Source organism: Cetorhinus maximus, chromosome 3 (assembly GCF_964194155.1).
Source record: "Cetorhinus maximus chromosome 3, sCetMax3.hap1.1, whole genome shotgun sequence".
NCBI lineage: Eukaryota > Metazoa > Chordata > Chondrichthyes > Lamniformes > Cetorhinidae > Cetorhinus > Cetorhinus maximus.
The window spans coordinates 97,210,087-97,229,582 of record NC_135881.1 but is presented as its reverse complement, the minus strand read 5'-3'; the positions used below and the strand labels follow the sequence as shown (position 1 = coordinate 97,229,582).

Here is a 19,496-nt window from a genome sequence, read left to right as displayed (position 1 = left end):
AAAGGAAGTGCAGCCAGTTCCCAACCACCACCTCCCTCCTTCACCTGGCTGAACTTGTTCTCACATTGAACAACTTCTCCTTAAACTCCACTCGTTTTCTCTAAATAAAAAGTGTTGCTTTGGGTGCCTGCATGGGCCCTAACTATGCCTGCCTTTTTGTGGGGTATGTCAAACATTGTTTGTCCCAGTTCTACTTGGACCCCCTCCCTCATCTCTTTTTATGGCACATTGATGATTGTATTGGTGCTGTTTTCTTCTCTCGCCCTGAACTGGAAAATTTCATCAACTTTGCTTCTAATTTCCACCTTTCTCCCACCTTCACATGTCCATCTCTGACTCTTTCCTCTTTTCATCGATTTTACTGTCTCCATTTCTGGGGATAGGCTATCAACAGATATTCACAATAAGCCTACAGCTACCTCGACTATGATTCCTCACACCCCTTTTCCTATAAGGACTCCATTCCATTCTCCCAGTTGCTCCCTCTTTGTTGCATTTGTTATGATACAACCTTCCATACCAGCACTTCTGATATGTCTTCCTTTTTCCTTAACCGAGGGTCCCCCTCCCACCCTGGTGAACAGGGCCTGCATCTATCCCATTTCCTGCGCTTAGTCTCTCACCCTTTCCAGAACCACAATAGGATTCCCCGTGTCCTCACCTTCAACCCCACAAGCCTTTGTATTTGATGGATTATGCTGTGCCATTTCCACCACCTCCAGCGTGTTGCCACCACTAAACTCATCTTCTCCCTCTCGTTTCAGCATTCTGAAGAGACCCTTTTCTCTGGCACTTAGTCCATTCCAATACCCCTTCCCCTTCCCAAGGCACCTCCCATGCAACCACAGGAAATGCAACATCTCATGTTCACTGATGCTCAGTTTGGGTTCTGCCAGGGCTGCTTGGCTCCTGACCTCATTACAGCCCTGGTATGAACACGGACGAAAGAGCTGAACCCTAGGTGAGGCGAGATGTCCTTGACATCAGCAACATTTGACTGAGTGTGGCATCAGGAGCCCTAGCAAAATTGAAGTCATTGAGAATCTGGGGGGAAACTGTCTGCTGTCTGCTGTTTGGGGTCATACCTTGCACGCAAGTGATTGTGGTTGTTGGAGATCACTCAATTCAGTCCCAGGACATCACTGCAGGAGTTCCCCTAGGTAGTGTGCTAGGCCCATACACTTTCAGCTGCTTCATCAATGACCTCCCTTCATCATAAGGTCAGAAGTGGGGATGTTTGCTGATGATTTCACAGTGTGCAGTACCATTTGCAATTCCTCATACTGAAGCAGTCATGTCCATATGCAGCAAGATCAGGACAACATTCAGGCTTGAGCTGATATGTGGCAGATAACATTTGTGCCACACAAGTGCCGGGCAATGACCATCTCCAACAAGACAGAATCTAACCATCTCCCCTTGACATTCAATGCATTACCATTGCTGAAACCCCCACCATCCACATCCTGGGGGTTATCATTGACCAGAAACTGGACTGGGACAGACAGATAAATACTGTGGCTACAAGAGCAGGTCAGAGGCTGGGAATTCTGTGCCAAGTAAGACACTTCGTCACTCCCCAAAGCCTATACATCATCTGCAAGGCATGAGTCAGGAATACTCTCCACTTGCCTGAATAAGTGGAGCTCCAACAATGCTGAAGGAGCTCGATATCATCCAAAACAAAGCAGCCCGATGATTGGCACCCCACCGACCACTTTAAACATTTACCACTACATCACTGGCATACAGTGACAGTGGTGTGTACCATCTACAAGATGCAATACATCAACTCATCAAGGCTCCTTCAGTAGCACTTTCCAAACTTGCAACCTCTACCACCAAGAAGGACAAGGGAGCACCACCACCTGCAAGTTCTCTTCCAAGCCACACACCATCCTGACTTGGAACTGTATCACTGTTCCTTAACTGTCACTGGATCAAAATCCTGGAACTGCCCTCCTAACTGCACTGTGGGTATACCTGCACCAGATGGACTGCAGCTCACCGCCACCTTCTTGAGAGCAATTAGGGACAGGCAATAAATATTAGCCTTGCCAGTGATGTCCAATTTAAAAAAAAAACTCTGCCATTTTACCTCCCCTGTTCTAACCATTCAAGGCCCCAAACACACCTTCCAGGTGAAATAGCAATTTATGTATACTTCTTTCACTTCGGTATTCGCTGCTCATAGTGTGAGCTACTTTACACTCAGGAGACCAACCGAAGACAGGGTGATTGCTTTGCTTTGTGGAACACCTCTGTTCAATTTGCAAATGTGACCCCGAGCTTCTGGTCGCCTGTCATTTTAATTCTCCACCTTGCTCTAATGCTAACCTCTCTGTCCTCAGCTTTCTGCAGTTTTCCAATGTAGCTAAACCTAAGAGTGAGGAACAGTACCTCATCTTTAGCCTAGGCATTTTACAGCCTTCTGGACTCAACTTTAAGTTCAATAATTTTGGTCCATAACCTCTGCCTCAATTTCCCCGACCCCACTTTTCTTTGCAGATTTTGGTGGTCCTCATTTTTCTCTTGTTTTGTTTTCGGGCAGCAGCTGCTCATGGTCCTGCCATTCACACCTCTTCTAGACACATATTTTATTTCCTTGCTTGTCCCATTACCAATCCCTTTGAAGAAGAGCCAAAAGGACTCGAAACGTTAACTCTGTTTCTCTCTCCGCAGTTGCTGCCAGACCTGCTGTGTTTTTCCAGCGTTTTTTGTTTCTCTTTTAGATTCCCAGCATCCGCAGCATTTTGCTTTCACCCCCAATTCCTATGACGTTGCATCACCATCTCTTTTGTCATTTTATTTCTCTTGTCTTCCACGTTATTACAGACCTCCCTTTTGATCTTTTCTCACCTTCCCCCTTTTACTTGATTAAAACCTATTAGATTTCTAACTTTTCCCTGTTCAGATGAAAGGTCACACTCCTGAAACGTTCTTTCTCCTCTACAGAGGCTGCTTGACCTGCTGAGTATTTCCAGTATTTCCTATTTTTGTTTTAAATTCAATAGACTGGTATGCTTGTGATTTCATCTACTTTGAAATGTTTGATTCAGTATGAAGCTTGTGGTCTTAATTCCAGAAATTCTTATGTTGTTTCTATGTTAATATCAAATTTATGTAGATATACATATTTATAATAGGGAAACAGCCCTTTTGGCCCAACTGGTGTATGCTAGTGTTCCTGCTTCTTATGAGCCTCCTCTCACCTTAATGCATTTCACCCTATCACTCTTATCAGCATTTCATTTGGAAATCTGTTTAAGTAAAGGCTAGCACACTGCAAGTATGCAAGCTTTGAGTTCCACATTAAGTTTAATTTCTCTTTGAATCTTTGATTTCAGAAGTATCCCTACTCCTTGCTAAGCCAAGACATTTTCAAACAAGTTACATACGGTGATAATGTGTTTGATAAAAGTAGCTGGTCCGTAAAGCAATACTTAAAAACTGTTGCTGAACCCTTTGATATATTGTTTTGCAGAAATGGGAGAATATCTAGTTCTGTTGTTTTACTTGACTTAAAAGTGAACATTGTATTGGTGACTTAAGTCAGCTGTTTTTTTGTTCCAGGCCCTGAGATAGAACTTGTGTCAGGAGGATCTGACAACTGCCTGATTGTTTGGGAGTTGCAGAATTTTAGGGTGAGTAATCAGATTCTAAAGCAGCCAACTTTTCTGTTCTGTTCCCAATAGCAGATTTGGAAATAATATTTTTCCAGGAAAACTGTGTTTTCATTTTATTGCAGTCATTGGTAATAAAAACAAAACAGATAAAATTGAGGATAGAAATTTATCATTCCAAATTTTGAACAAGAATTTATGAACAACATGGTTAAAATCCTTCAATAACTTTCCATTCTTCTGAAGTTATATGTTATAGCCTTAGGAAAAATAATTTGGGAGCACAGTTTTACTTTGTAAGTACCAGTGAATGATATGATACAGTAGTGTAGGTATTATGTTCTTGGATCACATTCTTTTTGCTGGCCCTATGCAACCAGCCCATCTCTTGAAATGGCATTTTCTCTAGCTTCTGTATCATCACCTCCAGAATTCCCCAAAATTTCCTCCTCTTTTTCCTCATCAACATGCTACCATTTGATGACATCATCCATAGACATTGGGTCCCCTTCCACATCTAAGGGAATAGCATTCACTTTTACCTCTTCAACACTTCTCTCAACTTCATTACCAACTCTGTGCTGTCAGAATGCCTGTCTGACATTGTTGTGAATGAGTCAGAAATTCCTACAGTTGAAGATCAGAAAGGTTGAAGGTATAATTTTTTAAGCGCTCCATACACACTCTATACACAATTGCCAACACATCCATCCTCTTTTGTCCTCACTGTTCCAACCCCTTCCAGCTTTTTGATTGTTCTGAATTAGGTGGTACACATTCTTAGTGTTTTATTCAACCCAAAGCTATCTTGCTCCATCTCCTTTTGCTTCTATTTTGGTAGCTTTTACTGCCTCTGAGCCTACTCTATCACCAGTTTCAATGAAATCTTTAGCCACATCTTTGTTGTTTCACAACTTTTCCAATGTCTTCCTCCCCCATAACCTGATGTGTACCTTCATAAATTCCAAATCATCCAGAACATCTGTCTTTTATCCAGCACTGTCCTTTTTGCCCATCACCTCTATCTCAGCTGACCTTTTTTAAAAATTCATTCATGGGATGGATGCATCGTTGGTGAGGCCAGCATTTATTGTCCATCCCTAATTGCCTTTGAGAACTGAGAGGGCATTTAAGAGTCAACCACATTGCTGTGGGTCTGGATTCACATGTAGGCCAGACCAGGTAAGGACCGCAGATTTCCTCCCCTAAAGGTGAACCGGATGGGTTTTTATAACAATCGCTTTGTGATAATCATTAGATTTTTAATTCCAGTTTTTTTAAATTGAATTCAAATTTCATCAGTTGCCATGGTGGGATTTGAACCCTGGCCTCCAGAGCATTACCCTGGGTTCCTGGATTACTAATCCAGAGGCCTAACCACCACCACCACCTCCTATATTGGCTCCATGTATCCAAGTAGATCAAATTTAAAAATCTTGTCCACAGGCCCCACTGTGGTCTTGCCCCATGCTTCCTCTGCCGCCTTTATTTGCATTATTTTGCAAAATAGCCAACAATGGTTACATGCAGTTTTTACTTATGCTATTCAGTTACTTTACTTATGCTATTCAGTTTGCAGCTTCCACCCAGCTAGAAGGGCATTCAGGAGCTGTGTGTGCTGTAACCACTATTTATGAAACTGTTGACTTGGATGAACATCCAAAATTGCTGATCGCTTCAGCAGCAGCAGACTCCTCTGTCAAAATTTGGACTAAGCAAGGTTTTGTGGGTAAGGTATTAATTTTACTGTATATATTCATGACAAATGAAAATATGATAGGTGAATTATAAATGAGAATGCAATTCAAAATTTTCATTCCACTGAATTTTCTATTATTGCTATATAACATTCACAGTTAGATGCCCTGCTCATTGTTTTCATTTTCTCCCCAGGTGAAAATAGCTGCCAAGAAATATACATTTTAAAATTAGTTATTTTTGTCTCAACTACATGCATCAGAAAAGATGGAAAACACATGAACCCTGATTTTCAGCTCCATTAAGTTTTATGAGTAAGCGCACCTGGGATGTAATGGAGCAAAAATGAAGGTGGAGATTAGCAATTGGCGTGCATTTTGGGTGAATAGGTGGTCAAGAAATAGGGGGATGTTTCATTATAACATCATGATGCCATTTAAGTTTCAATGTCACTTCCTGCCTTTTTTACTAACAATACTACTTTGTTTTACTCACGTAAATTTTGGTTTCATAGCTGTGCTTTTGAATACAACGTTATTTAAAGAGACAGTCTGGAAGCTTAATGCTTTGATTTATTCTATCCTGTTAATTTTCTTTGTGATGTTTGGTCAGCTCAGTGGCCGGAGAATTTATGGCGGTGGGTTTTAGGCTATCCATTTTTGGTTTCACACCTACAAATTCGGGCAAGTGGTCTCCTTATCGAACCTCTTTGTATTTACACTATTTCAAAAAAGCTGCTGACAAAGAAGTTAACACAGATTTGGTAAAGGCAAATTGTTTGACTATCTTGATCAAGTTTCTTGAAGTAACAGTGACAGCTGATGAGTCTCAGGTGTTTGATGTGTATTAAGAGTTTCAGAAGAAGTTTGACAAAGTAACACAAAATAAGCTTGTTAACAAAATTAAAGCTGAAATTGAAGGGACCATGGCAGCACGGATGCAAAATTGGCTAAGGGACAGGAAGCAGAGAGTAGTGGTGAATGGTTGTTTGTCAGGAGGGCAGTATAGTGGTGTTCCTCGGAAGTGTGTGTATATGTAGAAACTAGTCTTGAATATGCAGAGCATAATTAAATTTGTAGATGACATGAAACTTGGAAATGTAGTAAACAATGAGAAGACTAGTAACAGAATACAGAAGGACATGGATAAAGTGATGAAATAGATGAAGTTAGATGTGGATGAAGTTAAACACAAAGAAGTGTGAGGTGATAGATTTTGGTAGGAAAAGTCAGAAGAGAGATTATGATTAAAATAGTATAGATTTAAAGGGGATGTAGTAACAAAGAGACCTAGGGGAGTATGTATACTAATCTTTGAAAGTGGCAGGACCTGAGAAGGCTGTTTAAAAAAGCTTATGGCTTGGCTTTAGTAATAAGGTGCAAAACCAAGAAAGTGATGCTAAACATTTATAAACTACTGGTTAGGCCTCTGGGCACCACGCTTTAGGAAGAATGCTAAGCTCTTGGAGAGGGTGCAGAAGAGATTGACTGACTGGAATTGTACCAGGGTTGAGATGCAATGATTGTCCCCCTGTACAAAAACAAAGGAAAGAAGTCTTAACTGTTGATTATACAGAGGCAGCACCTTGCTCTCCATTTTAGGTAAAATTTTGGCCAGAGTGCTTCTGAATAGAATTGTTCCGACAATGGCTGAAGAAAGCACCCCTGAAAATTAGTGCAGATTCAGACCCAGTTGGGGAATTACTGACATGATGGTTTTGTGCTGAGACAGATCCAGGAGAAATGCAGAGAACAAATCATGCCCCTGTGTGCTACTTTTATAGACCTCACCAGGGTGTTCAAGGAGGTCAGTTGGGATGGACAATGGAAGATACTATCTATATTGGTGTGCCCTTCTCCAAGGTTCCTCACCATTTGACGTCAGCTGCACGAAGGCCAGAAAGGTCAGGCCATGCAAAACAGAGCTCTCTCAGACAGCTTCCTTACCTCTATTGGTGTTAAGCAAGAGTAGGTTCTGGCATCAACCCTTTTTATTTTATTCATGCTTCAAGCAGCAATGACATGCTTGAGAGAGAGCATATCCATCCACTTGTGAACAGATGACAGTCTCTTCAACCTGAAACAACTGCTGGCATATATGAAAACCACAGAGAAGCGTTTGTGGAACTTCTGTTTGCTGATGATTGTGCCTTTGTATTGAAGGCAATACAATTCATTGTAAACTGTTTCTCTGAGGCAGCAAATGCCTTTGGCCTTACTATTAGCATAAAGAAATCTGTACCAACCGTGGTCCTGAGGGAATTACAGTCCACAGCAGATCAGTATTGACAGCAATAGAACAGTTTACCTATCTAGGTAGCATTATGTCAAGTGGTGCCACTGTCAACTTGGGCACAGATAATCGACTGTCCAAGGCCAACAGCTTTATTGGCTGCCTGCCAAAGTGTGCCTGGCAAACCATTTATTACGCATTGCTACCAAAACTCAAGTATATAGAGCGGCTGTCATCAGCAAGACAGCTCGCTCTGGCTGACATTGACCAACAGTTATGGGAGCAGGAGGCTGCTAACAGACACAGTTGGCACACAACAACCAGGAAAGCAAGCTTGAAACAAATAGATGTGAGGCTGCTGAAGAAAGGTGCAGACAATGGAAGGAGTCTGCTTATAGCACAGCCCCTCCAACCTAGGGGTTCCTGTGCTCCAACTGCTCAAGAGCCTGCAGATCAAGAATTAGTCTTTTCAGTCACCAATGGTCATGCCAACTACCACAGGGAAGAGCCTTTCCATGGCCTTCGCCTGTGAAGAATCTGGCATCATCATCATCACCAAAGCTGAGAGATTTCAGTTCCACGGAGAAGCTGGAGTTGTTCTCCTTTAGAATAGAGAAGATTAAAAAGAGATTTGTCCACAATCAGCAATTTTGATAGAGATGCACTGCCTGAAAAGGTGGCGGACGCAAATTCAAAGAGAATTGCAAAAATACTTAAAGTGAAAAAAAATTACAAGGCTTTGGGGAAAGAGCAGGGGTTGTGATTAATTGGACAGCTCTACCAAAGAACTGGCATATGCATGATGGGCTGAATGGTCTCCTGTGCCATATCATCCTGTGAGTCTGCCAGATTGAAGCACATGAGGATTGCACATACATGTCATTGCCCTCCCAATCACATAAACAGGCCAAGGCGTAATTACCTGGACTTGGTTGCTGTGAGCTAGATCCCAGGCAAGTAAAGAGACAAAGTTATGCTGCATGCTACAATCTTGATTGCAGGTAAACTCTTGGAAAGCAGGGGACTACCAGTGGAAGCCAGGGTCATTTCTTCCCTACACTTTTATGGCAACGACTCGTTCCAGGCTGCTGCAGAGTACACCAGTCTCTTTGCAGTACATAGATATTTCAATTAATAGTTGGTAACTTCTTAAGTTTTCCTATGGATAAGCAATAATGGCACGCAAGGGCACTATTTTAGTTTGAATGAACGAAATCCAGTGGAGTCAGTGATTGCACTCATGTGGTTCTGAATGATCCCAATAGAACAGCTTGTGCATTGGTGAAATGCTAGGGCTTTCACTCCTTGTGTTGCAATTTGTTTATGTTCGCTTGTACATATGAATTCCACATCCTAAGCATGAGTTATTATGCCTTTGCTTTAAGACAATCCACAGTCCCATCAGGAGGAGATGATAGCGTAGTGGTAATGTCGCTGGGCTAGTAATCCAGAGGCCCAGCCTAATGCCCTTTTGTGGAACTTCTGCATTCAAATGCCACCACGGCAACTGGATAATTTAAATTCAATTAATAAATTTGGAAAATAAATCTAGCGTCTGTAATGATGACCATGACTGCATTTTTGGTTTATCATTTCCTATTTCCCATTTCGGACTTGGTCTCTGCAGGTTTTTGCCACTTTCAGTTAATGATTTTCCACTATTTACTGAATTTTGGTTGGCCGTTTCCCCGCTTCATGGCTAATCATTTGGACTTGGTCTATACATACGATTTTTGACTTTACGGTTATTTGCTTTTGTTGATGATTTCTCCCCACCTTGATAGAATTGTTGGTCAGCACCAACAACAAATTTAACATTAAGTAAGTAAAAAAAAAAATAACGGGCTGAATTTTATGATCAGTGGCGAAGCAATAAAACTTGCCGCTGCCCTGGAAGAAAGCTACCTTCAAAGATCTAGCATCTTTGTGGTGCTGATTTCCCTTCTACCGATGTCAGTTTGAATCTGACACTAAGTCAAGGGGATCTCCAGGCATCCTGCAGCAGTTATGTTACCAAGAAGGATAGGCAGCAATTACATTGAAATATTCTCATAGACAGCAAATGAGGAAGTATAAATTACTGAATCCTTCCACGTTTTAATTTTCCACAAAGCAAAATAAATAGGGCAGTTACATGAGATTAAAGGAGGGCTTAAAATATCATGAACAATCTTGTAAAAATGAATTTGAAAGTATAAGAACATAAATATGAAGTTGAGGTATAGTTGCTCAAATTTCCACTGAGTTTCATTAGTGCAGTGTTAGAGGCTGAGGACAGGAAGGTCATAGTGGGAGTTGGATGGAGAATTAAAATGACAAACGACCAGAAACTCAGGGTCTTGCCTGAAGACTGAAGTGTTCACCAAAGCGATTAGTCAGTATATTCCCAATGTAGAGGAGACTGCATCGGGAACAGCGAATGCAAAATACTAAATTCAAAGAAGTATAAGTAAATGAAAATCTGGCTGCAATAATGTTTCAGTGCTGTTGCTATGGATCAGGTTCAGTTAAGATGGAAGGCGATTGACTTAAAATATCTGTTTCTCTCTCCACAGATATTGCCTGACCTGCTGAATATTTCCAGCAATTTCTGTTTTTATTTCAGATTTCCAGCATCTGCATTATTTTTCTTTTCCTTCTCCTTTGAAATGATGATGGGTTGGACGTTTTGGAGTGCTATTCATCAGGGTTCAATTCCTCACTGGTTCCCTGTTTATTTTGACCTTCAGTTTAATCACGTTTTAATTGATTATTAGTTAGTAGTAGCTGGTTCTTTGTACAGCTAACGGCACTTCATGAATACAAAATTCCCAGTTGGTCTCCATCTCTGGCTACTCAAGTGTGTGCAGTTAATGTTTCTTTTAAAACTTTTGCTATCTCCATTGAAATGAATTTTCTGTTCACTTTTGAAACCTTTACATGGTCTCTAATCAAGATGGCAATTTGGAGTCTCTCTCCTAAACTATTGTCTTTCTAAACTGTCTAATAAAATTGTTTGTCATAGCAACTAGGAGTGAATTTGCTTTGTAAGTTTGCAAAATAAATTACTTTTCTCCAATACCTTCTGTGATCTCTGCTAAGCAGCTCACTAGTGTAACTGAGATAAATACTAGTATTTATACAAGTTTACAAGTAACTTTTAGTCCCATTGCTAATAGAATTTTGACTGAAATCTAAATTTCAAATTTTACAGAAGCCCAAATTTTGAAAGCAGGTGATAACCAACTTCCAAAGTTGAAGCAGTTGAAGGAACGTAGGAGGCAAAAATTAGTGTAAAAATAATGCACTTTCCTGTGATACAATGATTAATATATATGTGATTTTTAGAAGAGAGTGCTGTTGGAAATCATACTGATTTCTACTGAGATCCCAGAAGTGAGAAATGCTTCTTATTAACTCTGAGCTTACTATGTCCAGTTAGATATGCCAGAATAATGAGTTTCTTGTGATGCTTATAAATTAATTTTTAAAAATAGGCTTAATAGCTGGATGGTAATTCTAACAGAGTGAAATAGTGGCCTTGCTCCCATTTGTTTTCATAAACTTGGGCAGTATAGAGAATTATTAGTGTATTACAGTAATTTATTAATGATTACCTTGCACCATTTATTCAATTTGGACATGGTTGACTACCTTTACTTGTTGTATAGCATTTTATGTGTTGCTTTTTTCTATCAAGTGTTTCAATTCTCAAAATGCAAAACTAAATTTCATAATTTGTTTATGGTTAGGTGAATGCATACAAACCTTGTCATTCGGAAATGGCTTCATGATGGATGTTGCGTTAGCCCGATTGCCAGGCAGCGATGGTAAGTGCTGAAAAATTGGAATTTTAGTTGATCTTCCATAGATTGCTAGTAGTTCCCCCAAGGCATTGCTTATGGTGAGTTAGAGGATACATTTTAAAGGAGTCTTGGTTTTATGTAAAAAAAAAAATCAATGACTGCATTTAACTTAGTGCAGTTATCAGGATGTTAATGAAACACAACAGGATTTTTAAAGAGGAGGAGCGGGCAAAGAAAAATACAATGAACTGGGCCTTAATAAATAAAATTGGAAAATAGAGGAGAGTTAAGTAATTTGAAATGAGACAGAAAAATTAGCAAAATGTGAGTGTCAAAAATTGGAGACGAGTGGTGGAAAAAGTAGAATGGGATATTTAAATAGGTTGTGAAAAATAGAGATTATTTGGGTATTTAAAATTTGAGAGGTCTGGAAAAAGAGAATTTGATCATTTGAAAACTAAAGTCAAGGCTGGGAAAGGAAAAAAGAGCGAGTAAGAGGTAGAATGTGTTTTTAAAAATTTAAGAGCTGCTGCTGTGATTAATGTCACTGTCCCCAGACATGGCTAATATAACCTTTTTCTGAATTAGCTGTGGATCTGTCATGATCATGTAGAATTGGGTCCGTATGTCTAGATGATATATCCTGCCCATTATCTTCCCTGTCTTCTCTCAGGATCCTGCATTGCCACTAAGCTTCTCCTGTGTTAGTCACAAGCAAAAAGGCACATGAGTTTGAAAAATATATAAATGCCTCTAATATATCTAATAAATGCCTCTAAGTTTGAGAATTTAAGTGACAGTTTATTGACAGTGATGACAGGCAGCCTGAGGGAAATAGACATGAGTTCGGGCAGAGCTGACTAAGAAATGTTGAGCAGCAGGCACTGGCCAGACAATAAATTGTCGCAATGGGAATGCTGCAGAAGTTGAATGAGAATGAGGCTAGATATGTTGGAGCCAACACTTCTTGACTGGATGGTGGTGGGGCATCTGATTGCTAAGGGAGCAGTAGGCTTGTAGTGGGAGAAAGAAAAATAAAATAATTTTTTTTAGCTTAATCAATTGTAGACTGGGTATATGGACGCATTCTTACATAAAGGAAACAAAACAAAATGTTGAGTGGGCTTGAGGAACTCATGCAGAGCACCACCTAAGGACAAGAGGCTCGTTTACAGCATAACAGGCAAATAGCGATGTTACCTGGGAATTTCTGTAATAAGTTTATATAGTAATTTAACAATATGAATGTTCATCTAAAAATATGACTGAAAAATCGTTACACAGGAAGAAGAATGTAAACAAGGAGGTATGGACAGTTGGGAGATTTGTGGTCTTAACTACACTTAGGGTATCACATTTCTGACATTTCAAAATCAACTAAATTGGTTTTGGTTACTTGTCAGCTGTGTTGTGATACAATGTCATGTATCTTTAAGGGAGCATACCTTTCATTGCTGTTAATTATTATCCACCTCTAGACATGGTGTGATGTGTAACCGCATGACTTTGTACTTGGGATACAGTAGCAGAACGCCAAGGCAGATGTGCCTACTCAGTCCCCCAATTAACATTGTCTGTACATAGCCTTATCTTCCAATAAAGAACTTGCATTATTGTTTACCAGCCCTTGTCATATGATTGGTACGTTTACCATGAATAAAGGAACATAACAGGCTGGTAGCCATAACTATTTAGGAATGAGAAGGCAAAAATCCTTTACTGGTGAATGGGAATCAGCTTGATTTGACTTTCCATTTGTAATGGACAAACTTTAAATTGAAATTTATTTATTTGAAATAGGTAAATTTTCCCTCCTCCTAAAGAAGAAAATTGTGTGTTCGAATATGTAAAGGCCTAGATGGTTCATTTGGCTTGTATTTAAAAGTAGCAGAAAAAAATAATATGTTAAGAGAACAGCTAAAATTTTTATGAAAATGAATAATGATGACCGGCTTTCTTTTGTAAGTATATATCATTAAATTTTCAAAATATCATGGTGCATTTGTTTTGCACTGTATAATTCTATTCATCTCACAGATAAATTGTCTGATTCTAGCTGTAATTCTGGCTTGTGGTGGTGATGATGGCAAAGTTTATTTATTTGTCCGAGAAGATGAACAAGTAAGTTGATATAACTAAGAAATTTGTGTTTATAGACATAATTCGTTAAAAGCAATGGAATTTACTATTCACTTTGAAATCTGAACATTTTCCTTTTGAGTTAATTTGTCGCTTATAAATGAACAATTAGTGATCTTGCTATTTACCAAAGTTTGTGTCTGTTACTCTTAAGTCGGAATAACACTGCAATTTTAGTGTTTTTAAAAGCTTAGAGCATATTTGTTGTGTAGCTTTTGAAACTGAATATATTTGAAATACAAAGAGTTCCCTTTACTCTGACTAGAGCTTCAGTAATTTTGAAATGAACTCTTATCCATTCCTTTCCCTGCTCAGTTTCTCACTCTCCCCTGATGCATCCTGACCATGTTTAGGTCTGCTTGACATTCTGGGTCTGGAACTTTACCTGAACTGGCCACTTTACATGGACTGATACTTGCTGATGTTTGTGAAATTAGTGTATCTGTTTCCCGTCTCCCTTCCCCCACCCTGAGATATTTTTACCAATGTCTGTACACCTCTTCACCACCTTGAGTTTCACACTTTCGTTTTTCATGTGTTACCCAGGCTAAAAAAAAAATCTACCTGCTTTCTCTGCCAAAAAGGTTTTAGGTGCTCTCAGCCCACTTGCCAAAGTACACAAGCTTTCAGCACAAATTTGCCCAGATTTTGTCTCAATTTCATCCTAAATGGTATTGAGGGTGGTTGGCCTGAGAAATGGAAATATCGCAGTTGGCTGGCTTTATGTTACATTGTTGAGCAGTATAGGGGAGCTTTATCCTTAAACCTGTGCTCCATCTGATATGCTGGGGTGGGTTACCTGTTAACAGATATTCTTTGTGGTTACTATTGCAACAAAGGGTTGTTAGTCCAGTGACAATAACTCTGCTTAGTATTCATGCATGAGTTGTCTTTTACAATAAGCTTTATTGTGGTGACTGATTTGGCCTTCTTTTTAAATGACATATAAATAATGCAACCTGGTTGCCAGGTTCCAGCTACACTCTTTGGTGTCAGAGAACACTACATGTCCTGCAGTGACTGATTTCCCCCCTCGAGGCCACGTGCCTGGCTGAATTGCTCCTGACCCTTGAGAATGCTCTGAAGTTCAGGAGAGATGGGTTGATTTGTATACCACAATATAACCTTGGCTTGTGCTTACATAATACATAGAAACATAGAAAATAGGAACAGGAGTAGGCCATTCGGCCCTTCGAGCCTGCTCCGCCATTCATTATAATCATGGCTGATCATCCAACTCAATAGCCTGCTTCTGCTTTCTCCCCATACTCTTTGATCCCTTTTGCCTCAAGAGCTACATCTAACTCCTTCTTGAAAACATACAATGTTTTGGCCTCAACTACTTTCTGTGGTAGCGAATTCCACAGGCTCACCACTCTCTGGGTGAGGAAATTTCTCCTCATCTCAGTTCTAAATGATGTACCCTGTATCCTCAGACTGTGACCCCTGGTTCTGGACTCCCCCGCCATTGGGAACATCCTTCCTGCATCTACCCTCTCCAGACCTGTTAAAATTTTATAGGTTTCTATGAGATCCCCCCCTCATTCTTCTGAACTCCAGCAAATATAATCCTAATCGACTCAATCTCTCCTCAAGCGTCAGTCCCGCCATCCCAAGAATCAGTCGGGTAAACCTTTGCTGCACATAGATACCTAATGGGCCAAATCTTCCAGTCTCCGGAGAGTTGGAGACCAGAAGTATGACAGAGATGGGTGATGGGACCCTGTGAAATTCCTGACACGCTGACCGACGTCGGAAATGCCTGGGAAGCTTCAATTTCTGATGGGTAATTCTCCTGCTTCCCGGAACCCTGCGCAAATGTCTCTGACTCTGAGTTGGAGACTTTGAACAATTCTGTGGTACTTATCTGAATAGTTACTCAGGAAATGTTAGACAGAAATTTTAGACCTAGTCTAATAGCTGGATAACTACCAACCACCCCGAGCATCTGCCCGACCTGAACTGTCTACCCCCACCCCACTCCCCCGACCTGATCTGACTACACCCCTGACCACCCAACAACCCACCCCCTGACCTGACTACCTCCAACCCCCCCACCCCAGCACCGCCCTTTATGGCGCTCTGCCCCCCCCAGCCTTACCCTCTCTGACCACTCCACATCTATCTTCCCCTTCATGCTGCTCCACTCCCACCCTCTCTGACCGCTTCACTCCTGGCCTTGCTCTTTACAGTGCTGCGCTCCTGTCCTCTGCCTCTCTGGCTGCTCCACCCCAGGCCTTACTCTTTATATCATTCCACACCTGACCTCTGTGCCCTTTTAAATCATCATCCAACATTCAAACAGGGCCAAAGTTGAAATAATTTTTTTTCTTCAGCATAATAGACTGTTAAAGGCAAACTCTTTGACTTTTAATTCTGTGTAGCGATTTATACTTTAACAATTGAAATGTGTTATCAATACTTACTCTATTGAAGGGTGGAGAAAAGCTCACAATATCCTACACAGAAATGAGATGTTATTGTATTTGTTTAGAAATAGGGAGGTGTAGTGCTACTGTCATTGGACGGGTATTCCAGAGACCCAGGGTAATGCTCTGGGGACCTGGGTTCGAATCCCACCATGACAGATGGTGGAATTTGAATTCAATAAAATATCTGGAATTAAGAGTCTAATGATGACCATGAAATCATTCTCGATTGTCGTAAAACCCATCTGGTTCTCTTTGGGGAAGGAAACCTGCCCTCATTACCTGATCTGGCCTACATGTGACTCTAGACCCACAGCAATGTGGTTGACTCTTAAAATGCCTTCTTAAGTGGCCTAGCAAGCCACTCAGTTGTTTCAAACTGCTAAAAGCAAGTCAATAAGGACCACCCCATCTGACATCGACCTAGGCACCGGAATCACAACGGCAAACCCAGCCCTGTCGACCCTGAAAAGTCCCCCTTATGAACATCTGGAGGCTTGTGCCAAATTTGGGAGAGCTGTCTCACAGACTAGTCAACCAACACCCTGACATAGTCAATTATGTGCAACAAAACTGTCTGCTGATTACCACATATCGCACCCCCTCACCTGATGAATCAGTACTCCTCCATGTTGAACACCGCTGAGGGTGGCAAGAGCGCAAAATGTACTCTGAGTGGGGGACTTCAATGTCTATCCCCAAGGTTGGCTCAGTAGCACCATCACAGACCGATCTGGCCGAGTCCTAAAGGACATGGCTGCTAGACTGAGTCTGCGGCAGGTTGCGAGGAAACCAACAAAAGGGAAAAACATACTTGACCTCGTCCTCACCAACCTGCCTGCCGCAGATGCATTTGTCCGTAACCACTGCACAGTCATGGAGATGAAGTCCTGCCTTCACATTGAGGATACTTTCCATTGTGTTGTGCGGCAGTGCTACCATGCTAAATAGGAGAGATTTTGGACAAATCTAGCAGCTCAAGACTGGGTACCATGAGGCGCTGTGGACTATCAGCAATAGCAGAATTGTACTCAACCACAATCTGTAACCTCATGGTCTGGCATATCCCCCACTCTACCATTACCACCAAGCCAGAGAATCGACCCTGGTTCAATGAAGAGTGCAGGAGGGCATGCCAGGAGCTGCACCAGGCATAAAAATGAGGTGTCAACCTGGTGAAGCGACAACAAAGGACTACTTTTGCTCCAGACAACATAAGCAGCAAGTGATAGACAGAGCTAAGCGATTCCACAACCAACAGATCAGATCTAAGCTCTGCAGTTCTGCCACATCCAGTCGTGAATGGTGATGGACAATTAAACAACTCACTGAAGGAGGAGGCTCCACTAGTCACTCAGCTCCTGACCTCATTACAGCCTTGGTTCAAACATGGGCAAAAGAGCTGAACCCCCGAGGTGAGGTGAGAGTGACTGCACTTGACATCAAGGCAACATTTGACCGAGTGTGGCATCAAGGAGCCCTAGCAAAACTGTAGTCAATGGGAATCAGGGGGATAACTCTGCTATCTGGAGTCATGCCTAGCGCAAAGGAAAATGGTTGTGGTTGTTGGAGGTCACTCATCTCAGTTCCAGGTCATCACTGCAGGAGTTCCTCGGGGTAGTGTCATAGGCCCGACCATCTTTAGCTGCTTCATCAATGAACTTCCTTCCATCATAAGGTCAGAGGTGGGGATGTTCGCTGATGATTGCACAATGTTCAGCACCATTCAGATACTGAAGCAGTCCATGTCCAAATGCAGCAAGACCTGGACAATATCCAGGCATGGACTGATAAGTGGCAAGTAACATTGCCTGGCACTTGTGTGGCATGAATGACCATCTCGAACAAGAGAGGATCTAACCTTCATCCCATGATATTCAATGGCATTACTATTGCTGAATCCCCCCACTATCAACATCCTGGGGGTTACCACTGACCAGAAACTGAGCTGGACCAGCCATATTAATCCTGTGGCTACAAGAGCAGGTCAGAGGCTAGGAATCCTGCAGTGAGTAACTCACTCCCCAAAGCCTGTCCTTCATCTACAAGGCACAAGTCGGGAGTGTGATGAAATGCTCCCCACTTGCCTGGATGAATGCAGCTCCAGCAACACCCAAGAAGCTTGACACCATCCAAGGCAAAGCAGCCTGCTTGATTGGCACCCCACCCACAAACATTTACTCTCTCCACCACCTCACACAGTGGCAGCAATGTGTACCATCTACATGATGCACTGCAAAAACACATCGAGGCTCCTTAGGCAGCACCTTCCGAACCCACGACTGCTACCATCTAGAATGACAAGCAGATGCATGGGAACGCCACCACCTGCAAGTTCCCCTCCAAGCCACTTATCAACCTGACCTTGAACTATATCGCCATTCCTTCCCTGTTGCTGGGTCAAAATCCTGAAACTCCCTTCCTAAAATCACTGTGGGTGTACCTATCATGGGCTGCAGTGATTCAAGAAGGCAGCTCACCATCACCTTCTCAAGGACAATTAGGGATGAATGAACAAAAAAAAATCCATATACTGATCATGTGTTGTATATTTGAATATACTGGGATAATTGATTAGCGGTATAGTGAAAAATCATTTTGTTGCAGTTTCAGAAAATTCAATTACTTATGGGCCATGAAGACTGGATTCGAGGAGTTGAATGGGTTCTGTGTGGTAAGTAATTTCAGTGGTTATTCAACATGATGATTTGTCCTTAAGTTGTTAGTAAGAAACTTGTGATTCAAAGTAATTGCCACACAGTCTGTTCTTAATGTTAATGGACTGTTAATTTGATTTTTTTTGAGCTAAAACATATTTTGAGTTGTTTATATCTAAATCAAGCTACTGAATATATCACCTTCCTGTTGTGTGACAGGACATTTTTTTCTTTAGAGCTTTTGAAATTTGATTAGTAATTATGCACCATTTTTGTTTTGTACTCCAATAGATGGAAACCTTTTATTAGCGAGCTGTTCACAAGACTGTTTGATACGCATATGGAGAATATTTATAAGGACAGAATTTACTTCCAGGCATTGCAATGAAGGCATTATTAAATTGAAGGAAGACTTCTTTTGTGTTCAGAGTGATAGTAAGTCTTAAAAGTTGGTTCAAATTTCAAAATAGTTTTTTTCCAGAAAAAAAACGAAGCAGGTAGGATTCTTCCTACAATGTAATAAGTTCTGATATTTCTTAACATTACCTATGCTGAAAGGTGCTATATTGATTGAATATATTCGATTTTAATTTTACACAAATTAAATTCTATATATACTGGCCTTCTGCTCAGCGTCTCTAAGCCTAATGAGAATGAAGTGCAGAAACTTGGAGCAAGGTGGACATTGTTTTTTATCCTGAGGCTAAATACTTTTAGTTTTTTTTTAAATAAAGATTTTCAGCAAATACTATTTTCTCATTTTTATCAAGCAAGAGAAAGAATTGGATATTGGGGTTGTAGAAGTCTTCTGGCATTATTTCTTGGGATGGTTTTCAGTGCTGTCAGCCCTGGCATTAATTTTTAAAATCATTTTTACCTGGTGTGGATGGGTTTCTAATAATTCCTCCAGTTGAGCTCTAAGTATTAAGGGTT

At 41.0% G+C, this 19,496-nt stretch overlaps 1 protein-coding gene across 2 annotated transcripts in view; it reads left to right on the top strand.

The window, feature by feature from the left end:
• Window positions 1–19,496, top strand: part of elp2 (elongator acetyltransferase complex subunit 2) — a 163,046-nt gene that overhangs the window by 14,578 nt on the left and 128,972 nt on the right. For both annotated transcript variants that reach the window (XR_013576185.1, XM_078538747.1), the window contains exons 3-8: window positions 3,574–3,644; window positions 5,196–5,352; window positions 11,285–11,362; window positions 13,395–13,459; window positions 18,514–18,580; window positions 18,855–18,998. Coding sequence is in view for 1 of the 2 variants with exons in the window: in XM_078538747.1 (XP_078394873.1) it covers window positions 3,574–3,644; window positions 5,196–5,352; window positions 11,285–11,362; window positions 13,395–13,459; window positions 18,514–18,580; window positions 18,855–18,998 (582 nt within the window). In the remaining variant the exon portion in view is untranslated. The remainder of the gene's footprint in view (window positions 1–3,573; window positions 3,645–5,195; window positions 5,353–11,284; window positions 11,363–13,394; window positions 13,460–18,513; window positions 18,581–18,854; window positions 18,999–19,496) is intronic.